Below are 27961 nucleotides of genomic sequence, written 5' to 3'. Positions count from 1 at the left end.
AGAGAGAGAGAGAGAGAGAGAGAGAGAGAGAGAGAGGGAGAGGGAGAGAGAGATAGAGAGAGAGAGAGAGACAGAGAGAGAGAGAATGATACATACCTTTTTCCATACTGCACCTTGTATTAGCCCGAGACACAGCCAGACGGCAAAAGGCTCAAGAGATGATACAGGGTGTAATATGGAAAAGAGTTAAGTATCGAAATTATAAAAGACGTAATAACTCTTGAATTACATAACACGTTGTTCTATGATGTATATATCATTACCTTAAATATCTACCTAAATTCTGAAGGTGGAAAACATAGAAGTTTAAAAAGGGGTGTGATACGGATCGGTATCAGCCCTGCAAAATGTTGTCAGTCCTGCATAATCCGTGTCAGCCCTTTAGACCGATAAGGGTATTATAATGTAAGCTGCATCGCATATGCAGAACCCCTGCACTTTTTAAATAGTATAGAATTTTATATTTTATTATATACCCATCAATTTTCCAATCTTATTACTGTCACCTTTACAGAGTGTGGTCTGATTTTTGCACTACTTTATTTACCATGTGGTGCCAGATTTATGTAAATATTCATTTACATGCAAATTACTTTTAAAAAACAGCATTTTAATATGATTGACTTGATAGTAAATATTTACACTATTACATTACGATAAAAATCTTGTACTTCTTTACATGCATAAGAATATTAATTACAAGTACATTTCGCCTACTAAGAGTAAAGTTTATTCATGCCTCGTTACTTCGGAAATAAACAAAACGGTTGGATAAATTATATCCATCATGCTAATTACACGAACCGTGCAGTAATGTTTACGCATTTACTTACTTTTATAATACTTGAGTAAAAATCGAAGTTCATTGTGACTTTATTATTTCATTCTAAATTATATTGGTTCATTTAGAGTATTGAGTAATGAATAAAACTTTTCTTTCGTTTTTCCCTTTGTCCAGAAAATGAAACAATTGTCATTATAACATGTCCAGTTTGTTTGTTTATATGAACTAACTTCAACATCAAATACTCCTGATATCAATATTTATTCAAAACGTTTATTCTCTAAATATCTCAACACTAAGCTGACATATGTTGGCGCAACTTAAGCAGTTCCTTTTTTTGCAAATATAATTTCTCGTCAAAGTGAAAGTAGTTGATCACCAGAACTAATTTAAGTCCTTCAAGTATATGGTAGTTCTATTGAGAATAGAGCATTCTCATATTATTTTGAGTTTTCTGATGGAATAATCTTTTATATTTCCCGCACATTCATGCAGTTAGCATTTTATTTTACCGAACAACAAATGATTATGCAAAAAACGTCGATTACTAATAATTTTTCGACTTTTCGAAAGCAACCACGTCGTGACTGTTTGATATCATATGTTCTAGTCTCTCTTTTCTTTCATAAATTCGAATCATAAATATTAAATCATTTTGATTTGTATCCATTGTATGCTGATGTCGACTTTTTCATACTTTGGTAAAAACATTTCAAAATTTCCGAAGAGGTGGAATATAACTGTATGACATTTATTCCATGGGAGATATAACGTTTTATTTGCACTGTCACGTGATTTTCTAGACCAATCAGATATCGCATTTTATAGAAAAATTATATTGAGGTATACTTATATTTATGGTTTTTGTCAATGCCCGCATTTGGTTCTTATTAAGTATATGATCACCCGTGTTGTTTTTGGTATAATAAAACAATATCAACAATTTTGAAAGCAGACGAGTGTTTCTTTTTTGGTTTATTTGCATTTTACGTATACTTGCATTCATTACAAACACGTTATATTGTTTTAGCAATGTTAATTTGTTTTCCAGGTAAATACCAAAAAGAGAAATTTTTGGATATATGCAAGGAAATGGCCAAAAGCCATCATACCATACACAATTGATACAAAAAGCATAGGTAAGACGTCCCATCTTTTCTCTATTAAAAGCTGCATAGTGCCGTTTCCAAATGAAAGTGTTGCTTATTGTTATTTTTTATTTGGTTGATCTGCAGTACAACAAAACAGTTACACTAACATCAATGAAGTAATCGGGATGTTCAATACTGACACCTGTTTAAAATGGCTACCACACACCCCGGAACTTGCTACGCAAGTTGGGCACAACAATTATGTAAAGTTCTCAGCTACATCTAGCAGGTAAGTATGCAAACATTTATAGCAATCATCTTTTTTCAGCAATTAGTCATATTTGGTTTTTTTTAATTGTTTTTTGGGGGTTGTTTTTTGTTATTGTTGGGTTTTTTTTTGGTAAACACAGTTAGTAGTATCGAAGTCAAATTTCTTTTAAAAGACAATATGTCTTTAAAAATACTTAAAGCTATAATGTTTGATGTCAGCCTATATAAGCATTGTGTTGAAATTTGATATTAATTGCAATCAAAATTCGCATCGATTTACTAGAAGAAAAAAAAAACACTTAGTGAAACAAGAAAGTGTCAAAGTATAAACTTCTGTATGACACAAGTTTTAATGCCAAAGTGGGTTGTTGGTTTACCCTATACAAAATCCCACGAGAAAAATCATATCCCGAATTATTTCGTACATTTGTAGTATTTACAGGTCCTTATATGAATTTTATCAACTTTTACTACCATATTTTTTACAAATCCAAACTCTACTTGCGTTAATGTGCTGAAGCTTTTCTAATGAAAAATATATATATAAAAAAAATAACGTAGCAATACCTGACTGCTAATGATTAGTGTTTCTGTACAGTTTCACAAAGATGGAATACTAAGCTGCAATTATCTGATTATCTACGTATTATGGTACATGTATATTGCTTCTAAATGTTCATTTCCTACTCTTCTAATTTGCACATGAAAAGTATATATGAGTTGTTATCAAAAACCTATTATTAAAAACATAGACATGACGTATGCCTTTATTATTACACCTACCATTTGGCGTGATAGAAAGTGAAACGGGAAGTCTTGACATGGCATAAACGAATGTGTACAAAAAGCAATTTGGACCGTAAACGTTCCGTACATAGTTTGATGACGAATGCAAACCCGCAGCCTACCTGAATTGGATATTCTGACGTCTGTGCCAATAAAAATTTCCATGTAAAAGTTCGATGACTTTCACCAAAACAATATATTCTAAAATATCTTTCATTTCAATAAATTTTTGTAATAATGAGAGCCGGTGTAAAACAGAATAATGACCCCCGTAGAATAATGACTGGGGTAATTTTTGACATAGAATATTAACCCCCGGTCATTATTATAGGTAGAAATAAATGATCCTTTTGCCTGAAGAATAATTGTCATTTTCATTAAAATGAGCTCTCTCTACGTAAAGAAAGGTGACTGTAGAATAACAACCCCCTAAAAATTGAAGTTTTTCAGTTTGGGGGGGGGGGGGTTGGGGGGGGGGTTGGTTGTTTTTTAGGGTTTTTTTTGTTTGTTTGTTTGTTTTTTTAATATTTATAAATAATCTCTAGAATATTGTAATTTTTATTGCGGTACACAGAAAGTAGAAGAAATTATAACTCATATTCAAGTACATTTGAGAGATGAGAGAATGTGGATACTGATGAAGTAAAAGAAATGAGAGAATATGGATATTTATGAGTGAAAAGAAATCCATTATAACGAGATACTACAGTGGCTGCTACAGGATCCTATAGCAGCCACTGTTAGATACTGACAAAATGTACCGAAGTATAATTGTTATCATAACGAGTAACATGCATCTCATTTGTACGAGTGAAAACACATTGAGATTAGTTCAAGATACAAGTCACAATATAATGAAAATCTGTTTATTTGCGATGACAGAATATACTCTATACATTGGTCATGAATTTTACTTCACGTAAATAATTTGTCCCTACAAAAAAGTACTGGATATGCAAGTGCAGCACCAAGAATTAATTACATATATTAAACCAAAATTACGAAAGTCTACTCCACTGTTAGGAACCATTTCTCGAATGATCTATCTACCATATCTGAAGCTCTAAAATACATTTTCTGTTTCACTTAAAAAATACAATTAAGAAAATCACATAAAAAAATTCAAAACCGATATTGGTCTCTGTTATCAAACACAAAAACTTTAAATGGTGCCTGACGGTCGTGGCAATTTTTAGACTGTATAAATCTCACCTGAAGTAAAAGCTTTGAATGTAGGAAACTTATCAATTTTAAGATCTGATGTTTAATTTGACTAAATTTGTTAACTACACAGCTTCCCTAAGTACTCAGTGTTAAATAACAACACGGTGATCACAGATGCAGTGTATTTACTTTAAAATAAAATTGAAATTAAAACCAAAGAATTAAATCTTTAATGTGAAATACATGTACATACCATTCTTTTTACTTTATCGACTTTTTAGATATAATATGTTTAAGCTATATACATGGAGTCAAGTACTCTGTTCACAATTGCTCTGGAAAAAAAATAATACAATTCCATTCTTGATCAGCATATACAACATTATGTACAGCAAATGTTTAGAATAACAATGTATATCTAATACAAAATTAACGTAAAATTAACTTTTCCCCAAGAATTCCACAACCCTACGGCCACTGCCTCCCTAGTCTTTAAACAAAAATAAAGGTCACTCTTCGTTTAACAGTTTTTTTTTTTTAATATTTGGGGTAACCCTTAATCTATTCTTGTTTATGGCAGGGGTCATTTTTCTACAGGGATCAGTTTTCTGTATGTTCGATGTGAAGAAAAATGACCCCTAGGTCTTTTTTCTTCAAAATAATCCAATTATTCTACAGCTGGGAATCATTATTTTATGTCGAAAAATGACCTCCAGTCATTATTCTATGGGGGTCATTATTCTTTTTTACACCGGTCGGAATAAGCCAAAGCTATCGTTTGATATCAACAACATTTCTATAAGGCTAATACAATCACGTCATTTGTCAATAAATCAACTCTTGTTTTCTTGATCGCCCAGCAGACAGTCTGATTAATCAATAATAACAAGTAAAAAAAGAAAAACAGGTGAGACTAAAGATTAGCTTGTTGATTCGAGAGAAATGTTTTACGATGAAATACAGAGTCATGCCACGCTTGATGAGTGTATGAGTGGTGTTGGCTTCCCCGTATGCCGTTATTTGCTTTTGGTTCTGTAAGCATATATAAGACCAATTTTTCATGATTGCGTAAGTAATATATTGGAAACCGAACGTCAAGATTTCAAAAATATTCTGCATGCAAGACAACACCAACCTTTACAGAAAACTTAAATGGACGTTAAAAATTGACGTTAAATTGACGTTGAATCCTGACGGTAATTTAAAGTTGATTCAGTGTATTATGACGATATTCAAATGTCTAAATCTGATTGAAATATGGATGAAATTTTGTTATTCTACTCTTCGTGTAATATCGTTTAAACTACAACACAAGTTGTTTTAAAAATTCTACACTGAATTACATAACAAACAATAAGTCAGCTAATTATATTAGGACACTATTAGAAAGACAATTTATTTAATCCGTGAAATTATTTCGTCATCGAAAGCAAGATTTTTGTCTTGCCCAGATGGCCGAGTGGTTAGCGCGGTGGGCGCTCACTGCTAGGAGAGAAGGTTCCAATTATAGGTCGTGAGTTCAAGGCAGAGTTGGAGCTCCAATATACTGAATTTCTCTAGCCTGTGTTTTATATGTACATTACCTGCAACGTTATTTTGACAAGACAAACGATAGAAGAAAATTTAAGCACGATAGGATATGATTAACGCACGATATAAGAGTATACACGCACGATATGATAGGATTGACACACGATAGGAAATGATAAACGATGTTTATAATAAACGTCTAGTCGCGTTAAACGATTTTCACGATTAACCTGATAATGACAAATTTGAAAAAAAAACACGTTTAAATCAAGATTTACGTAGAATTTCTTGTTATTCACAATTACCGGGATATCAATATTCGCTGCATTATTAAAAAAAAATGTAAAAAACGACCAGTTTACTTGTTTAAACAATCATTGTGAGTTTAATTGATAAATATATGATCTGTATTGTAAAAATTGTTTTCATTACCAACCACCCTAACCGATCGCCGCGAAGATGTCAGCCCGAGATTAATTCACATGGAAAATAACGCAATGAACGGGTTCAATTAAAATAGAACTCTTGACCTAGATAAACATAAAATATATAATGAATACATTTCTTCATAAGAAAACTATATATGAAAAACCCTTATTGCACTCAACCACTTTTTGTTTGTCTATTGAAGCTTATCTTTTTTTAATTACATATCTAACGTAAAATATATCATAATTTTGCAATTTGTTTTATAAACGACATGAAATCAATTGACTTTAAATGCAACCTCAAACGACTAAGTAAGCTTTCACGTGTCATGTTCTGTTATGACGCGTTCGTATGTTATAACGTTGATATAAATATGATTTGTTTTTGACATTTTGTTTTGTTGCTGGCATTTATGTTGTTTGAAAACGTTTCAGTTTATGTTCTTCAAGACTTGGATATACTGGTCGAAGTGCTCAACCTATTAGATTGAATGAACCCTATTGCATGCATGTAAGTATTATGTTATTTTGTCCTGATATATTGCGCCTTATAAACATAAAGTCATACACTTTCATTTTTACATTTAACGCGTACAGTGTATGGTACAACGTATACATGACGCAGCTCATGTTCTCACATCGCACTAAAATTCAAAGTATACACCAGCAATATTAACATTGTTTTAACCCACTTAAGTATCAGCAGACAGATCAATTGAGCTTTTCTGATGGGTTTTTTGTCCGGCATCCTTTTGTCCACGGTTAGCGTGTTTAAACACGTTTTATGTCTTACCCAAAAACCAAGAAGCTTCGCGAAAGCGCTACCTATGTTGTTGAAAGTACTTAGAGCACTAAATTTTGGACTAGTTTAAAGTGTTCCTAATTTGAAAAGAAGAATGACACAGTTTTTTATAGTTTAACGAAGCAAGCGTTTTACTGATATTTTAACTAATTGATGAGGCGACAAATTTGATGGTAAAAACTTAACTACCAGTTGTTTGAAAAACAAAAGCAAATCAAAAAATGGAATAATCTAGTATATTGCACAATAAAACGAAATCGTGTCCTTGGTTCTCAATGCATTAAAAGCAGGTTCATTATGATGATATCGGTGATTTTGTGACGAGAATATACATACTTGATGAAACATACTACAAATTCATAGTTAAAACAAATTTATCTTCTTAACCAAACAGTTATTGCTAGTTGTAGACAATACAGTTACGTTGATACATTTTTATAAAGCGCGATTAAAGGAGTTTATTAATTTGTGACTTTTGTAAATTAAACTTAGTTTATTTTACTTGAGGGATGATTGGATTTCCACTATCGTTTATGTGAACCGACTAGAAAGATGATAAATGTCATATGTATTCTTATAATCGACGCAATCTGCCTTTTTTGTATTCATATGTGCACATTCTAACAATAGCTAGGCAAAAGCAAAATTTATGTTTTAATTTGTGATTATTTCAAATCATTTGATAGACATGAATTGAAAGATAAAATGCATTTGATATCAAAAGAAATATAGGATATTGACTTATCTTAAACAAAACATGTTCGATTTTCAAAGCTTCACTTACATTAAAGATATTTTAAACCTAACTTAATTTTAGGTTCAAAGTGCAACAGCTGCTATAACAACAGTAGTTAGATAAACATGTGTAATAGTATGTACAGCTGTATATATAGAAAATCAGGACAGTATCATGGGGCAAAAGTGTTAACCCTACCGAACGTAATTTATAAACCAGATATCTTCTTAAATAAGGAGGTTGGCACCTGAAATACCAGTAATGTCAATCATTCAAAACCATCTTGGATATAAAGATTAAGACCTAAAATGTTCATTTTTTTTGTTTGTGACCTATGTCACATGCTATGCTATTTTGGGGAAAAATGGGGTCCAAAACAGAATTGATAATTTTCCGGAAATCATTGCTATAGTTTGAAATGGAAATTGATTATTTGAAAGCAAACCAAATATTTATAGTTTGACATGTTGTTTAGTTATGATTTCCATACAGTATGAAGCTGAACTCATGTTGTGACTATAAAAGTGATATCCAAGTCAAATTTTAAAAACCTTGCTTTACTGATGGCTTCAAATGCCAGTACATAATGAATACAGCAGCAAATGTAAAGATTTTTTACAAAACTTTGAGTAATCAAATTAAAACGCAAATAAATAAAAAAAAATATAAGAGTAATGCCAACTTTCCAAAACTGTGCTTACAAATAGACGTACATTTAATGTCTCATATAAAAGTAAAAATAGTAGGTCAAATCTCCAAAAATTGAGATATGACATGAAATAAGCTAATTTTAGGCAAAAATTGGAGTTAATTTTTTCTTGACCTCATGAAATATAAACTAAATATTTCAAAATAATTTTATAGAGATTGGCGTAATACACAAACTATCTGGAAGTTAGTTTGCGCTGAAACTTAAGATGCTAAAGTAACAGTACTCTAAAACTTTTGAGTTATGAAAATTGTTCATTTTCTTCTTCAAAACCTTCCCCAACAAAATATTGTCTAGAACTTAACTCTGTAAATATATTATTTTCTTTAAATAATTTTTTTTAATAAAGTTTATTTGGCATTGCAAAATATCAATATACAAATATATTGATATTTGATGCAAAGTTTTTAAATGAGAGGTGACATAAAATAGGTACGCAAATAGAGAGGAGCGAACCACTTTAATCTCCCGGCAAGTTGGTGAACAATAAATGTTTGGACGTATCTTATACGGTTGTTGTCTGGGAACCTCGAGGCTCAGTTTATATTGGATGAACGTGTACCGTTTTAAAATACAAAATGTTGATTTTTTTTTGATTTTTTTTTTCTAGTTTTTATTCAAATTGAACTTGCAAATAGAACAAAATTATGCTTTCCCTGAGATTACTATATTTTTAAGAAAAAATCTACTGCAGTTGTTAATACTATAAATAGAATATGAGATACGTTAGAGAATGTTAGATAGTATTTCAAGTATACTAGTATCTTTAACAACATACACCAAAGCATGATATGTCATTTAAATACATGTATCATAGCAGAGCATTAAACTCTCATACCATTGCATTTGAATCTCACCGTAAATCATAAGATGCTCATTCGTCATAGCATATCATAGCATACTATAGCATTGCATACAACATGCTTTCAACTCAGTTTATGTTTACATAGCAGATTAGTAGTGGAATTATTTTTTTAAATATTTGACTTCAAAATGTTGGAAACTCTTCTTTATATGGAGGCATTTTTTTTTTTTGCTTAAATAGCATTGCTTAGCATACCATATCACATATCATAAGGCCCTTTAATTCAATTTATCATAGCATAAAATACAAATCTCAAAGCATATCCTTTTACGTCCCATAGCATATCATTGAAATTTCATACAATAGCATAGCATAAAAGTGTGAAAAATATGCACGAAATGACACAACTACCGGGTTAACCTCAACTTCACGATGAAAACTTCAAGCTTAAACTTAAAAGGTGAAATTTGTTTTGGAACTCCAAAAAGTGTAGAGTTAATGAGCTATAGTGCCCCAAAATGAAGTTTTAACGCATGTATTCCAAACAACATGAAAACAAGCTTGCTAACCGTTTTCCAATACTTTCAGTTCTTTGATTACATTTTATATTTCTTGTCCATGTGATAATTCAACTAATCTTGGTGCGACCATCATGGGTTAAGGGGAAATAATTTTATTTGAATGTAGAATCACGCCCCTATCAAGGGAAGATAATTAAAAATATTAAAAATATAATGCTATTTTTTCTCCAAAATCTTCTTCTCAGAAACTATTTAGCAAAACAAATGAAATTTGTCAGCGAGTAATTGCAAAATCGGGTTAGATATAGTTAGGAAGAAAAAAGTGTATGAAAATTTCTATACCATATTATCTGTTAATTAAGCTATGTATTTTGGTATCAGTATTCGCATGCAATATTCTGGATTAAGAAACATAAGCATACATCCCCTATTATACTACATTATACATGTCTAAGAGAGTCTTGGTCCTCATTTAAAAAAAAATCAATTCAAACTTTTTAAAAAGCGCTTTATATGCACCTGACGATAAGTTTACTTAGTTTCGGTTAGCAGTTTACAAACATTTTCAATACACCTTTTCTGCAGAGAGTATTTTATATAACATATAACATTTTATATAACATGCGTTACGTTTCTCACGTACTGTTAGTTACTTGCATAAAGCTTAACGTCACATTGTCAAATATATTTATCTAAAAGAGTTGTATTTTTATTCATTGTTATTACGCAGCAGTGTTAAGGTGTCCCGATGCTAAAATACGGCTGGAAAACGATATTTTTTGAATCATCGCAAAAATACTTTGACCGGGAGCATTTCTTAAGATCTCTAATACATTTATTGACACCGATGTGAAACATTATATTTGATGCATTTGTGTGACGTCATATGTACTTTGTAATCACGTGACGGGCGAATCCTAATATTGCAAACTATCTATTTAAATCGCATCGGCGAAGGTGATTAATGACATTATATCATACATATTTTTAAGAAAAATCCTTTGTTAAATCATATACTTTGAAGTTCTTGCTTGGGAAAGAAATAGATATTTCATTTATGAAAGATATTGTTGAAAAATTCCACAAAATCATCAAAATAATGCACATTTTTACTAATCAAAAGCGATTTACAAAAAATTGGGGTAAATCCGTAGGTTTCCCAAGCACGATTCACATTGGTACTTATATTTTCTACCAATTTTACGCAAAATATCCTAAAATTGTGTGGATCTTTCACCTGCGCCAAGCTTGTTTTAAATGCATCAAAATTTCTTCATTCAGTTGTTTACACGTAACAGGGAGAGTCTCCAAACCACTAGTTTATGAATAGTCTTTTACTTAAAACGAAGCTTTAAAACTGCCGATTATATTTGATACTGGTTTTTAATATAAATAAATTCTGTACGTCTAGCATTAACGGCAGCACCCACGTAAAGAAAACATGCGGTATTATACTGGTTTGATATAATTCACATTTAGCGTTAAGATACATTCCCTGAGAACTATCGACAAGAATGCAGATCGTGACGTCAAAGTCAATTATGACGTCATATCGTATGAAGTACAGACAAGTGACTTTCTACATATCGCTGTAAAATCCATCGGGAAGCCTTAACATGCCCGCGTAGTGCAGACACTAGATGCTAAATAATACGAAGATCACATATTACATGCACATCTAAGTTGTCGAGCATGAAACCATTATGAATATAATGAAAATATCGGTGTTGCTTGTACAAGGGTAACATACTTTTCAATCAGCTTAAAATTGTCAAGACAAAAAAAGTGCTTACCATTCAAATATGTGTTCACATCACACTGATATTATCTGAGTATAAATAGTCTAGTTTGACGGTAATAGAATTTACATTGTTACCAGTCTCTATGTACGGTAAAAATTAACTCCAACTACTGCGTAAAATTAGTTTAGTCAGACAGTTGATGAAAAAAGCTTTATGTTTGTAAGCTATGCAACAGTATATTTGTAAGTACGTTCAGATTTGAAAATCAGATATTATAAGATTTTTTTTCTTTCCGGCGAAAAAAATAACCATAATGCAAAACAGTGTTTGTTTAATCATATATCTAGTTTTTTTTCATTTTTCCTCAACCCATAGTTGATTTTGTACATGCTATTTTAAGGTGCAGACCATTGGCCACGAGATGATGCATGCTGCGGGGTTTGAGCACGAACAAAGTCGGAGCGACCGCGATGATTACATACGTGTGATTAAAGAAAACTTTAACTTTGCCGCTTTTTCCCAGTTGGCGAAGGAAAATACCACTATTCATAACCCGTACGACTATGAAAGTGTTCTGCAATACTTTCTAACGGTATGTTTTTTTTTTTGTAAATTAAGATTGATTTATCTCAATAGCATAACTTGATCTTTTATAAATATCTTAATCGTTACACGGTTGTAGAAAGTGTATGTTTGACTTACCTTTTTTGAGTATCATGCATTTGTATTAATTTCAAATAAGTTCTAAAAATCCATTGTAGCAATACCAAAAGATAAAAAACAACAATCAAAATTATCTAAATTTCGAAATACATGTATAGGGAAAATACATTTTATTATTCTGTTTTATTGAGTGTACACTTGATTAATGTGTTTGTTACTCGGAAGTAATATTTAAAGCGACATGGTGACGTACAAACCCACTTTTACACGAATTGTTTCACGTGTGCAGTTATAAGACTGAAAAATCTGTCTTGTTCCTCAGTTTATTGTTGCCTCCTCGTGAGAGGGTGAAAATACTGAAAATAACAACAAATAACATAAGTACATACTCGCATAAACATTATTATACAGATGACAAATGTAATGAGCAGTTAAAAATACGTGTAACAGATCCACATTTTACACTATGCCAAAATTCGAAAAACCATGAATATGGAAGTTTTACACTGTAAAATCATTAATTGCACATTTGTTAAGCACACTTTAACTGATAAAACATTTTCATAGAAACTTGTACTGTCTAAATGATAAATCTGGCATATATAACAAAATTATAGATGACCAAGCCATATTTTACACTATCCTATACACACTTGCAACACGAGGTTTTTAAAGATGAGGTATCTATGCAAGAAATATGATGCAAAATATGTAAAAGAACGTTTATGCACGGCATCTGTAGTATTGTTAACAAAATGCATATAAACTAAACTTACTCTTTGGCTCACAAAGGATTGGAGGACAAAAATAATAGCGTAAACATTTTCGGCGGCATTGTAGCACTACCTTGTATAAAACAAAACCAATAACGTAGAGTAAACAAAGTAGAAAAATCCCGGAATAACAATTCCGCCACACTCCCCTACTGATTTCTATCAGAAATCACTACACATATAAACTTAATTGTGAAAAACATTCTTACTGACACATATAAAGGTATAAGTATATGAGAGGCACCCGTTACATACATGCAAAATCTACGTTTATGAGATTTACATATTGAGAACTACAAGATATTAATATGAAAATACATCCTAATTCACTTCGAGCAGTCTTACAAGGTAACAAATGGGACGAACATAAGATAGTCTAGAGCCGTTCCGAACTATGGTAACCTTGACTTTTCGAACCTTTGAGTCTTTGCTGTAGAACACTTCGTCCACGACTCCCAAGGGCCACTGGTTACGGTGAGCATCTTCTTCTTTCATCAGAACAACATCTTCCTTATTGACTTCTTGACCTCCACTATGCCACTTAGCGCGTTTCTGTAAAACATTCAAGTACTCTGCCCTCCAACGTGACCAGAACTGATCTGCCAATCTCTGCACAAGTTTCCATTGACTACGCAAGGCATCTTTGGTCCCGAACTCCGGCACACTGAACGTAACATCTGGTTGTTTCTGCGTTAGGATTAATGTTGGTGAAAGAACAGCTGGTGCCTCCGGATCTGAAGAAACTGGAACGAGTGGTCTGCTATTAACAATGGTACATACTTCCGCCATTAAGGTTGACAGGACTTCATGTGTTAAGTCAAATGATTTGTTCTCCAAAAGAAGAGCATCCAGAATACGTCGAACCGATCCAATCATGCGTTCCCATACGCCCCCGAAGTGGGAGGCATGGGGAGGGTTAAATATCCATAAGGCTGAGCTCTTTGACAGCGCCAATGAAATTTGTTCCTCTATCGGAACGAATTTGCTGCACGGGGCCTCGCAGGGCTATGAATCGTCTTAAGCAGTTGATGAATGAGGCTGAACTGACCTCTTCGACAAGCTCCACATGTATTGCACGCGATACCAAACAAGTGAATAAAACGCCCCATCTCTTGGAGTTTGCCGAGCCGCCTCTAGTACGTCTCGTCACCACCGACCAAGGTCCAAATACATCCAGTCCAACATAGGAGAAAGGTGGGGCCTCTTTCAGTCGATCTTCAGGAAGGTCTGCCATCTGAACCCACCCAAAGTTCCCGCGGAGCCTCTTACAGGTGACACAGTGGTGGATTTCTGATGAAACCATTCGCTTGCAGTTGATAACCCAATAGCCTGCAGACCTAATGGCACCTTCGGTCATCTGCCTGCCTTGGTGATGTATCACAGAGTGGTAATGACGTATCAGAAGGACTGCAATGTGGTGACCCTTTGGAACTATAATGGGATGCACCGAGTGGTTATCCTCACTCTGGGTCTGTCTGCGATGGATACGTCCGCCGACCCGTAGAAGACCATCGCTATCTAGTATCGGATTCAAGGGCAGGAGGGGGCTGCTTTTAGGTGGTTCACATCCATTTCTAATGGCCTGGATTTCTTCATGGTACATTTCAGACTGAGCTTCTTTAACGATGAGTTTCTCTACAGACTCATATAAAGTAGGATCCTTCGGTACTGCTGAGGTTTTGGTCCTTCTAACGAATGTTTTCAATGTGACGAGGGCTCTCACAAGACTTTTCCATGATGAAAAACGAGAAAAACGCTTTGCACCTAACACAAAATTCACGATTGTCTTTACTGTCACTACCTCTTTCTTTAACTCTTGGTCACTCTCAGCATCAATGAGGGGATAGTGTTCGTTCGAATCATCAAGCTTGATGGTGTGTAGAAAGTCAGGTCCCCTTAGCCACATACTTGTAGAAAGGTCTGAAGTCGTAAACTTGCGAGTGGCAATGTCCGCAGGATTTTCATCTGTTGGCACGTGGTTCCATTGTTCTGGTCCACAGAAAGCTCTGATACGACTGACTCTGTTGGCTACATATACATGAAATCTTCTAGTTTCTGCCGATATATATCCAAGCACCACCCGACTGTCGGAGTAGAAGTGGAAATCTTCTTTCTTGAGATTAAGTTATTCTTTGGCTACCTCAGCCAACTCAACAGCTACCACAGCGGAACACAACTCCAATCGTGGTATGGTATGGCCATGACTAGGTGCTACTTTGGCTTTTCCTAGGAGAAATCCAATATCGGATGAATCTTCATTCATAGTCTTGATGTATGCCACAGCAGCAATGGCATCTTTGGAGGCATCACAGAACACATGTACTTGGACGCCGGATGCTTGAACTAATGAGAATCTACCGTACCTCCTCGGGATTTTAATGTATTTTAAATAATGCAGTGATTCCACCCAATTCTCCCATTGCTCTCGAAGGGATTCAGGCAGTGGATCATCCCAATTAGTTGAACTAGAAGGCTGCATCATCTCACGTAGTAGAACTTTTCCTCTGAGTGTAACAGGCGAGACAAAGCCTAGAGGGTCAAATAGACTATTTATCATTGAAAGCACCCCTCTACGGGTGTAAGGTTTCATCTCCTTGGATATTTGAAAGTTGATCTCGTCAGATTCAATGTCCCATACCACACCAAGAGTCCTCTGTGTTGGCAAAACATCGGATCCCAGGTCCATGCTCTTTAGGTCCTTAGCAAGGTCATTCTGGTCGAATTGTTTGAGAGCTGACTTCGAGTTAGATGCAATCTTATGAAGACGCAGTTTTCCTCCATCCATGAGTGCCCTTTGAGTTCTTTTCATGAGGCTCACAGCTTGATCTTCAGACTCGCAGCTTACAAGTCCGTCATCAACATAGAAATTGTGGAAGACAAAATCCTGGACGTCTGAGTCGGCATCAATAACAGATCGGTGTAAGCCATATGTGGCTACTGTAGGTGATGGGGAGTTTCCAAAGACGTGGACCCTCATCCTGAATTCGTCTAGGGGCTTTTCAAAGTCGTTTTCTTGATGCCACAGGAAACGTAAATAATTACGGTCAGGCTCGTCAACTCTGAAGTTGTGGAACATTTGCTCAACATCTGCAGTTATAGCAACGGTGTTCTGACGAAAGCGAAGGAGGATACCCTGCAGACTATTTGAGAGGTCCGGTCCTTTCATAAGTACGTCGTTCAATGACACTCCACCATATCGGGCTGATAAATCGAACACAACTCGAATGGAACTCGGCTTCTTGGGGTGGTATACCCCAAACATTGGGAGGTACCAACACTCTTGGCCTAGAGGCATCTGTGGTGCCTTCTCTGCATGCTCGTGTGTGAAGATTTTCTCCATCAACTCAAGGACGTGTTGCCTTTTCAATGGATCACGTTGAAGACTAAGATCAAATGCTTTTGCACGTTTCAGAGCTTGTGCCTTATTGTTAGGTAGAACCGGTCTTGATTGACGAAACGGAAGCGGAGCCGACCAGCGCCCGTCATCTTCCTTCTTAAAGCCGTTTTCCATTAACTGAAGGAATGCTTTATCTTCGATAGAGAGTCCTGCTTTCTCATCATGTTCTGTCTTCACAAATGTATTGTCAGGAATTTGAAATTTACTGTCACACGGTTTGAACAGAGAGTGTCTCCCATTCTGTAGCACAAATGTCTTGTTTACGTTTATCACATTGGTGTGGTGTAGATTTGTCATACACACTTGCCCAATAATGACCCATCCGAGTGGAAGTCTCTGACCAATTGGAAGGTCTCCCTCACCGAGCCTCTGGTCCAAGACATGATGAGCGGTAACTACATCTCTGCCGATGAGAAGTTCGATTTCAACGTCTTTCATTACTGTAGGTATGAATTGAGCAATCTCTTGAAGATGAGAATACTGGCGTGCGATGGCGGGAAATGGAATCTCATCTCTGTTCTTTGGTATGTCATTGCACTCGATGATGCTAGGTAAATCCAACTTGCATGTGGAATCCAATGACTCAATGACATAACTGCGACTCTTCCTTCCCGAAGCAGTGAATCTTCCTGCACAAGAAGAAAGTACATATTGGTGTTCCATACTTCCAGGTGAAAAGAAGTCAAAGAATGGAGTTGTCGCTAATGAATGACTACTCTGATCGTCTACGAGAGCGTACACAATGCGTGACTTGTCTGGAATTTCTTTAAGGTACACTCTCACTGGTATGATCTTTGCACAAGATCTACTGGTGCCACTTGGTCTGCCACAGATCTGGGTGCAGGCGCTTTTCACTGTCTTTCCTGCTAAATGCTCCCCTACATTGGGGTTTGCATCCACATGAAGCGCGCTGGGGTGAGATGCTTCTCTACAGATATCACACTGCACATTTACTTTGCAGTTAGCTGCTCTGTGTCTCTTGGGTCCACAGCATTTGAAACAAATGCCGTTTGTGAGGATGAATTTCTTGCGTTCCTCAAGTGGTTTCTTGCGGAATGCTGAACACTGATTTAACAAATGGCTGATTCCATGTAATGGACACAGTAGTGCGCCTTCTGAGCCTGTTGCCCCTGTAGTAGTTTCCGTTTTCTTGATGACCACGGTAGGCAGTTTCCTTGATGAACTGCGGTCACTTGAGCTTGTGTTCACCTTCTCAGAACGGTCAAACTGAAAACTTGGGTCATTGCGTGTTCGTGCTGTGTCATGTATGAATTTGACAAATACGGAAAATGGAGGAAAAGTGCTCCCGTTTTGACGTTTGAATCTACTGGCTTCCGTGACCCACTTGTCTTGCAAGTTCCATGGCAACTTTGAGGCAATAGGGTTTATTCCTGTAGAGGAGTCAAAATAGCCAAAAAGGATAGAGTACTGTGGTTGTTCCTTCACAGAGGCTATTTCGCTTACTAAATCAGCCAGGTCAAACAAGCGTTTGTTATCGTTGCCAGCAATCCTCAGGAACGATGAAATACGCTCTTTCAGACTCCTTTCGACCATCTCTGGTGACCCGAATCGCTCTTCAAGTCTTTCCCAGATCTTCTTCACAGCCAGGGCCGGGTTGTCGGCATTGCACGCACGAATGCTATTTGCTTGTTTGGAAGATGTAGGGCCAAGCCATCTGACAATCAAGTCGAGCTCTTCAGTTGCAGTAGTGCCTAGCTCTCTCATTATCCCTTTAAAGTTCAACTTCCAAGATACATAGAGCATTGGATTGTCATCATACTTAGTTAGTCTTGACATAAGTAGGTCCTTTTTTACCAAGAACTTGGTAAACTCCGTCATTTGGTCTGGCACACTGGGTGGTGATAAGGCAGGTTCTTGGCGTGCTGCGGAATTTATATTTACATTATTTGAGTTCTGTGGGTTCACAGGGTGATTGTTATTCACATTATTTGAGTTCTAAGGGTTCACAGAAGATGGAATAATCCCATGATCTTCATGTAGCGATGGACGATTTGGGGTAAATGGCACTGCTTCTGGTCTTAACACCGTATATCTGGGACATGGATTGTCCGGGTCATCATGTGAGGGATTGACGATGTGTTGATTGTCAGTATATTGATTAGGAAGATTTCTTATGTACTCTTCAGTGCGCGAGCGTCTTGTGCGAGAACTCTTTGAGTCTTCCTTATTGGGTGTGTAAACATCCCGCATGACTTCTATCTTCTTTTCGTTCATCTCGACTTCACACGCAGCTTTCGATAGCTTCAGTCGTGCATCTAACACTGCTTTCTCCTTCAGAATCATCACTTCTTCGGCGATGTATTTCAACTTCACACGAGATGCATTAAGCTTTGCTTCAGCCCGTTGAAGATAGGAGCTAGACCTCCGGGATGTCCCACTTGAACTAAAACTGTCCTCTCCGAGAGATGGAAGGTTGTGACTTGAATATTCTGAGGGGGCTCTCTTGGGGCTTCCTTTTCTACTCGGAACTCGAGGTGACCTTGGGTTGTTTGCCTGTGTTGTGGAGCTTCCACTCGGTTGCACCAAAGATTTCAAGTCTGTTTCTTGAGTGAGCTCATCTAATCTGAAGAGTGCTGCTCCGACTTTTGCTTTCACTGAGTCCATTATCAACCGTTGGGCTGCCATTTCATTAATACTTTCATTGGTACGCATTGATTGCAAGTATGCAACGAAATCTTCCGAACACTTACGGTATGCTTCATAGCAAGACTTTAAAAGATTCTCATAAGTGTCTGCATTTGGTCTGCTGATAGATCCTAAGTCGAGCAGCTTAATGTCATCTATGCATCCATCAATCTCACGCTTGATTTCACGAATCTTAAACAGGTGTCTGTTAACTGTTGACTCATATAGTTCTTGTCCATATGTTGACAAAGGCCGCACACGAGTCATCTCTCTCTTCGATTCTGTCTCCAGTTTCAGGCTCATCTTGACCGACAATGAAAGCCAGATATTTTCACTGTGCAGTTATAAGACTGAAAAATCTGTCTTGTTCCTCAGTTTATTGTTGCCTCCTCGTGAGAGGGTGAAAATACTGAAAATATCAACAAATAACATAAGTACATACTCGCATAAACATTATTATACAGATGACAAATGTAATGAGCAGTTAAAAATACATGTAACAGATCCACATTTTACACTATGCCAAAATTCGAAAAACCATGAATATGGAAGTTTTACACTGTAAAATCATTAATTGCACATTTGTTAAGCACACTTTAACTGATAAAACATTTTCATAGAAACTTGTACTGTCTAAATGATAAATCTGGCATATATAACAAAATTATAGATGACCAAGCCATATTTTACACTATCCTATACACACTTGCAACACGAGGTTTTTAAAGATGAGGTATCTATGCAAGAAATATGATGCAAAATATGTAAAAGAACGTTTATGCACGGCATCTGTAGTATTGTTAACAAAATGCATATAAACTAAACTTACTCTTTGGCTCACAAAGGATTGGAGGACAAAAATAATAGCGTAAACATTTTCGGCGGCATTGTAGCACTACCTTGTATAAAACAAAACCAATAACGTAGAGTAAACAAAGTAGAAAAATCCCGGAATAACAATTCCGCCACATCACGAGTTCCACATATTTTATATTATATACACAGATGAACTTTTGAAACATTACGGTGTTCTATAGTAAATAAATAAAATTTAAAAGAGAAAAAGAATTAAGCGTTGGACCAACACAAACCTATTGAGTTTTCTTCCACTTCATAGCCACGCAAGCGCGGGGGAATGTAAAATTTTAATACTACAGCGTGACATACATCATGAGCCACAAGCCTTTCATTGAAACATGATGTCTGGTATCCCACCGTAAACGTCGTGTGCTTTGCATGAACAACTGTATATTCTTCTTTTGAATGTGCTTATGTCAAAAACTATAGTCATATTTAATTTTTGTTTTAATAATTATACTTAAAAAATAATAATAATAATATGCAAACACTGCTAAGCAACTTACTTTTAATTTGAAAAGTAGTATCAATTTTTTTTCCAATGAATTTTTTACACTTTAAAACTGTTCACATACATGTAAAAATGATCGTCACCAAACTTTGAGAGATTGTTGATATAGTACCATGATCACTTTAAAACCCAAATATCTAGTTCTGACACTTGAAAGTCGTGAAATTGAATTCAGTTAGCCATTGCGCTAAAATACCGGAAATGCCCAAGCTGAAGATTGTTGACATGGCGTGAGTGAACGAGGAATAAAAAAACCGGTGCTCTGGACAAACTCGAAACGGGCCCAATTAGCGAATGCAAAACATTAAGTATGTTAAACACAAACGATCAGCTATACGTTGGGATCTTCAAAAAAGAGATAGATAAGTACATCTTCAAGATTATTTATCCATAATTGATATCCGTATGACGGGGCTATAACTTATGCAGTTTACTTGACGTATAAGCATCTTTCAATACATAATGTATAAACAAGACATGGTATATGTTGTTCCTTGCCACCAGTGTGACTCAACTGTTACATAACATTTTAACACATTGTGTAATATTATATCTTATATATAAAATAATATTACGTAATACTTTAATTAAAATTTACTTGATTATGTCACACTTCTGCCTTTGATCTTAATATGATGTAAGTATAATTAATTAATCAATTAATTAATTTCCGAATAGTAATACATAATAGTTTACATATAAAAGTTTTATTAGTTTGTTGTATTGAGAAACTGAAATCGAAAATTGGTTACGTAATAACGTCAAACAAATTCCTTGTGGTCTGAAAACGCATATACAATAAAGACACGCATAAAAAAGAAGAAGCAAATGAAAAAAGAAAATAAAAAAAAAATAACACTGGAAAGGTGGATGGGAGGTGGTGGGTTCTTAACGAAACGGTACAAAGGAACAGTTTTCAAAGGTGTTACCCGTACGGCGTCCTAAGGTGGCAGGGGACAGTTTTTTTGGTACAATTCATTGTAGCCAAGGGATGCATGTCTTCGGAACTCTGTAACTAGAATTTCCTCAGTTCCCATTCAGCACAAATACCTTTAATTCACTCTTTATAAGGCCAATCACCAATTTCTGAAGAAAATTACTAATCAAAACCTGTAAAATTCTCTACATACTGGTTTTTATGAGATTTTGACCCTTTCATATTTTGCTAATTTTTCATGATTTTTCAGCTTTTTAGACCTCCCCCAGCTAATTCCCTGCAGAGGGTTGACCTTCCGTACCGCGTGCATGTTGCACTATCACATGTCACAAACTTACCGGTGTATAGTTTTCAATGTCCCATCCACCTAGTTTTCGTGTTATTTTACCTCCCGTCTGTAACTTGCAATTTCACTGTGTAAAGTCAGCACAACAGTCATAGCCGCAGGTTTCGCATTTTACTTCTGATTCTCATGTACCTAGCATAAGGGGCCTACATATTGCATATCAATTTCAACAAGAGACACCCCTCTAACTAATGATAATCATTAAAAATCATTTCATGAATTTTAGCAACACTCATAAGCCTTCAAGTACAGCAACTCTCAATTTTACAAAAATATTGACGGGTACTTTATTCGAAACTGTCCCTTGCTACCTTTAAGATACACTAACATTCTCTGAAAAGTCATCTTGTCTTAAAATTAAAAAGCTTATGCTATTCTGAAAAAAGTACACCACATTTGGCCAATTCCATTGAGGTTTAAGAAAAATATGGCCATTTAAGTGAACCTGCCATTTCCACTTTCCTTTATTTAACACAGATTCACAGGGCTCTCCATAAATAAAGCATCTTTACCTAATCTTTTAGAGGTCAACTGTTGTTCAACCTCCTTAAATAAGAAACCTTATTCAATACTACATACATCTGCTTGATATTATCATGATAAAAGCATCACATCACTTAGAAATCCCTTTACATGTATACCCTCCCCCTATCTTTTGATTTTCACATGAAACATTAGTTTGAACACTTTAACCTAATATTATGAAACTTGTGGCAGTTTCCTTGAGTCATTTCTTACACATAATTGAAAACAACCATCACTGGTATTTAAAATTGATCTTTTTTGGTAAATGGATAATTTGTAGCATTTTTATTCACAAAAAGTCATGTCGTCCTACATGTGATTTCTTGTTTTCATGAAAAACTAAGCCTATAATCATATTTAGTGGATATCTTATATAGTGTGGTTTCTAGTCTCCTTTTAACTTTGCTAAATTAGTGAGACCTACAAGTGTGATGTGTGCGTTTAATTAAAATGAAAATCAAACACATCCGCGTACCTGGGGACGGCTGAGAATTCCATGAAAAATGTTCAAATTTTACATGTTTTTCTACATTTTTGATGCATATATACGATAAAAGGGTAAAATATGTTGTTTTTTATTCATTTCAAGAGTAATTATCATAGCAGATGTTATTTCAAGGTCAAATGTACATTTACATATCCTACATGTAATGGTAATGGAGTCCATTGGAAAGAAGGGGTGGCTTTTTCAATTCTGTAAATACATCTAAAATACCATTTTTTGATAGGAAGGAGCAAAAACTTGAGTTTTTTGACATATTGTATACTTTGATAACTGCATTTGTCTACATGTAAAGTTCATTTGAAATAAAAATATGCTGTTTTAAAAAAAAATGGGTGATATAAGTCAGGTGGATTAATGTTATTTCATGAAATCAGACAGCAAAATGGCTGCAAATTCATAAATTTAATGATTTAATTGATAAAAACTGTTTTAAGTATTTATTCTTATCTCAGTAATTAACTTAAGCCTATTAATTGTCATCAGGATAGGAAATGCCTACTCTCTAAGCCAATTTACTCTAGTGGTGGTCATTCTACACATTTAAGAGGGAGCTACTCCCCTTGAATATTTTAGCTAAGAAATCATGCCATGACATCTATAGCCAAGAAAATCATCCATTTTCACAAAATGTATTACTTATGGTACAAAATCCACTCAAAATTACACTCAAAGGAGAAATATGAAAATACCATGTAGTCTTGAAGGTGGCAGGGGACAGTTTTTTTGATACAATTCATTGTAGCCAAGGGATGCATGTCTTCGGAACTCTGTAACTAGAATTTCCTCAGTTCCCATTCAGCACAAATACCTTTAATTCACTCTTTATAAGGCCAATCACCAATTTCTGAAGAAAATTACTAATCAAAACCTGTAAAATTCTCTACATACTGGTTTTTATGAGATTTGACCCTTTCATAATTTGCTAATTTTTCATGATTTTTCAGCTTTTTAGACCTCCTCCAGCTAATTCCCTGCAGAGGGTTGACCTTCCGTACCGCGTGCATGTTGCACTATCACATGTCACAAACTTACTGGTGTATAGTTTTCAATGTCCCATCCACCTAGTTTTCGTGTTATTTTACCTCCCGTCTGTAACTTGCAATTTCACTGTGTAAAGTCAGCACAACAGTCATAGCCGCAGGTTTCGCATTTTACTTCTGATTCTCATGTACCTAGCATAAGGGGCCTACATATTGCATATCAATTTCAACAAGAGACACCCCTCTAACTAATGATAATCATTAAAAATCATTTCATGAATTTTAGCAACACTCATAAGCCTTCAAGTACAGCAACTCTCAATTTTACAAAAATATTGACGGGTACTTTATTCGAAACTGTCCCTTGCTACCTAAAGAAAGTAAATTAGCGCGTCTTTCTAAACAAAGAGAGTAACTAAAGTTCCCTCGTTTAATTTCATTTGTCAAATAATGACCCCAACATTACCAAATACAGCACTCTCTACTTCTTGATTATGCACAAAGTGCGATAATTCGTAAGCCTGAACAAGAGGCCAATAGGCCTTAACGCTCACCTGAGTAGCATAACCCATACACGAACTTGTCAAGTAGTCTGCGTATATGCATTTAATTAAGTTTAAAGTAGAGTAGATTTTTTTTAATTTGTAATGACGACCACCTCCCTGCCTGAGTCTTTCAAAAAGGACTATTAAACCTATACCTTTTGCGAACAACTTAATTCAGAAGATCATAAAAGAGTGCATCTCATTGACCTGATATTGAAAAGGTGCAAGACTGATAGAAAATAATGTTCCCATAGTTATTGACTTACAGAATAAGTTGTATGCGTATGTTTTCATAGAAAAGCTATAACAAGGTGGATATTATACATGTTTTATCTAAAACAACCTCCCATTCCCCAGGGCAGACAGAAACTCTCCTTGTGGGCAATCAAACAAACGAAAAACAACCAGTTTTAAAAGCCATCATGAGTTACTCACTTCTGCTGTACCAGTTTTTGAATATCCAATATTCGTTGACAATAACCATCTAGGATTTATACTAAAATCATTTGGCCTTTATATCAGTGATTTTAGTTAACCAATTATTATTTTACTTATAACAAGTTCATAAACTGATTTTGTTTCAAATGATGAAAATCCTTGTATAACTCTTTTGATCGCAAGCTTCTTTATAATAACATAACATTCAATGAGTAATCACTAAATATGAACAAAAAAGGAATATAACTCCATTAGGAAGAAGCAAAGGAAAATAACTCCATAAACCGCCCCCCCCCCCCTTTTTTGAACTATTTCCAAATGCTAGGTCCTGAACCCTGACTTAATTCATAAATTTCACAATTTAAGTAGAGGAGTTAATGGACATCATAACCATGCATTCAGTTGTTTGCACACATTTGTGGGAGTAAATATTTTTAGGATTTAATACATTGTTATTATATGGCTATATTGCTCCCACGCTGGGCCTAAACCCCTGTCCCAGGGTCATGAATTTCACAATTTAGGTAGGAAACGTCATCATAACCATCATAAGCTTTTCACAAATATATATGAGAGTATAGATGAAGATTTTCTAAGATTTAATACAGTTTTACTAAATGGCCATATTAGCCCCACCCTAGAGCCTGTACTCCTGATCCAGTGGCTATGAATTTCACACTTTTGGTAGGTGACTTCATGGACAACATAACCATACATTTAGTTTTTTCACAAATATATATGGGAGTAGAGAAGAAGATTTTCTAAGACTTGATACTTTTTAACGATATAGCCATATTGGCCCCACCCTAGAGCCTTAACCCCTGACCCAGTGGCTATGAATTTCACAATTCATGGACATCATAACCATGCAATCAGTTTTTTCCTCACATGTGTGGGAATAGAGAAAAAATAGTTTTGAAACTTTGGCTTTTTTTTTTTTTTTTGCATATTTGGCCCCATGTGTGGAGCTCTGGGGGTGGTAGAGCAACAAATTTTAAAATTTACATTCCTCTTATAATAGAGATGTGTCCCACCAAAAGTAGCTTTTAAGAAGAAGTTAAAAATGTAAAATTGTTAACGCACGACGCACGACGAACGACGCACAACGCACGACGACGGACAAAAAAAGATAGCAATAGGTCACCTGAGTTTACTCAGTTGACCTAAAAATGTAAAATTAATATATCTTAAGCATTTTACATAAACTTAAAATTCATTTTTTTTGGTAGAACATTTTTTAGCTTATTTCTTTTGTGTAGGACTTCTCCAGTAATGGAAAGAAAACGATGGAGTTCTTGGACAGAGATCTTGAATTTTTAGCAGGAATGGGTGGCGGGCAGGGGCTGGATTTCTATGACATCAAAGATATAATTGTAGACTACCAATGTGCAGGTTTGTTAGTAGTTTTTGATAAAATGATACAGTTTAGTGTTGATTTTGTCTGATTTATTTTTTTTGGAAAGATATTACAAAAGTTAAAGTAAATCTTAATTTGAAAACTTTCTCATTATAAAAGATAAGACTAAAAACATATTGAAATTCACTCCAGCAATTTTTAAGATTGTGTAAATAAGAAATTTTGTTGGCAGAGCAAGCATCCACAATGTACGAAAGCCCATTGAGCTCATTTTTGTAGGTAAAAAAAATATTTTTATCGCGAAGAAACGCGAAATTTTCGCGATATAACGCTATAGTTTCGCGAATAATCGCGAAACTTTCGCGATATAACGCGTTAGTTTCGCGAATAAACATGAAACTTTCGCGATATAACGCGTAACTTTCGCGATATAACGCGTAACTTTCGCGAATAAACGCGAAACTTTCGCGATATATCGCGTTAGTTTCTCGAATAAACGCGAAACCATTATATAAAAATTGTCATTTCATACAGAACCCTTATGATGAAAAACGATTGAAAACAAACACATTTTAAGTTTATACCATAAAATACTTATTAGGGTCTTCTGTTTCCAACGGAAGACCCTCTTGTTTTTCTTCGGTTTCTTTTTATTATTATTTTATATTTTAGTTTTTTTCTGACTCATTCTCGGCTTTATATCTCAAAAAGTTTTCATCCAATTTCCATGAAATGTTCAGAGCTTTTCTAAAGTTATCATGCCTCAAAGATATTAAAGTTTCAGCATTTACGTCACTTCCGTTCAAATTTAACGGCCATTTTTAATTTTAAAAAAGTGATTTTGTCCGGAGGATTTCGTTATAAACTTTAAAGATATCGCTTCGAAATTTTTACTGATGATAGATGTATCAATTCTATGGTGTACTGGTGGGTTTAAAATTTTATTCATTTTGCTCAAAACCGGAAGTAGTTCCAATTTTTTGTAAATTTTCATTTTTTTTAACAAAATAAGACAATATTACAATCTTATAGAACTTGCCATTGTGAATTTAAATCTGAAATTCGTTTGAAAATCGGACGATGCATTACAGGGATATCGTGATTTAAAAATTGATTTTTTTCGGAAATTTTGATTCCGCGTCCTTGGTTTAAAAAATAGCGTAATGTTCAAAGCAAAATTAACGCGTACCAAAAACAATTGCTAACTCGTATTTGAGCACATTCGGATTTTTTTTCTTAAGTCGTTCTTGAAATCAAAAAGGTTTTTTTGAATTCGTACTTAAAATCATTCGGATTTTGTTAAGTCGTACCAAGAATAATTCGATTTTTTCATCTTTTTTATTTAAGTTACTGTTGTAGTTGGTAAAAGAGCTCTGCTTCTTACAGGAACTTCCAGCTTTACTTCCGACATTAACGGAAGACCCACTCGTTGCTTTGCTACGAGCTTTGCTCTAGTTATTCATAATTATTCTAATATCTGTGTTAGGTTGATTTATTAAGGCAAAATTATCTTTTTTGCATAAAGGTATTAATAAATCTGATTAAACTTTATAACATTTTTATAAGTTATATGTCCAAAGTAGATAATAAATTAGAGCATCATATTACGATTTTCAGTTGTTCGCCGACCCTGTGTTCGAACAGGCATTCATTGATGATCTTTTAATTATAATATTGATATAAATTCAACCGACGGAAACCTTTAAAATCTTAGTATTAATTTTCAAATGACATATGTGATTAATTTGGAGGACGAATTTACGTCATCTAGATTTGAACAAAAGCTTGAATATTTTCTATTCACAGCATAAATCAACGTAACACGGATATTATAATAATAATATGAATAATACGTATTTTATTATATAAAACTTAAAATGTGTTTATTCTCCATCGTTTTTTTCATATGGGTTCTGTATGAAATAAAAATAATTATATAATAGTATCGCGTTAAATTGCGAAATTACGCGTTTATTCGCGAAACTAACGCGTTTTTTTGCGAAAGTTTCGCGTTATATCGCGAAAGTTTCGCGTTTATTCGCGAAAGTTACGCGTTTTTTCGCGAAAGTTACGCGTTTATTCGCGAACGTTTCGCGCTATATCGCGAAAGAT

General features: G+C 34.9%; 1 protein-coding gene across 1 annotated transcript in view; it reads left to right on the top strand.

Annotated features, from left to right (window-relative positions):
• The window catches only part of LOC105344496 (blastula protease 10), a 48373-nt gene that overhangs the window by 7343 nt on the left and 13069 nt on the right, over window positions 1-27961 (top strand). The window contains exons 6-10 of the mRNA XM_066068446.1: window positions 1836-1923; window positions 2020-2164; window positions 6489-6564; window positions 11769-11960; window positions 25752-25884. Coding sequence (XP_065924518.1) covers window positions 1836-1923; window positions 2020-2164; window positions 6489-6564; window positions 11769-11960; window positions 25752-25884 — 634 coding nt within the window. The remainder of the gene's footprint in view (window positions 1-1835; window positions 1924-2019; window positions 2165-6488; window positions 6565-11768; window positions 11961-25751; window positions 25885-27961) is intronic.

The sequence above is a fragment of the Magallana gigas genome, chromosome 8 (genome assembly GCF_963853765.1).
Source record: "Magallana gigas chromosome 8, xbMagGiga1.1, whole genome shotgun sequence".
NCBI lineage: Eukaryota > Metazoa > Mollusca > Bivalvia > Ostreida > Ostreidae > Magallana > Magallana gigas.
The sequence above is the reverse complement of the archived record's forward strand: the minus strand, read 5'-3'. Positions and strand labels throughout refer to the sequence as shown.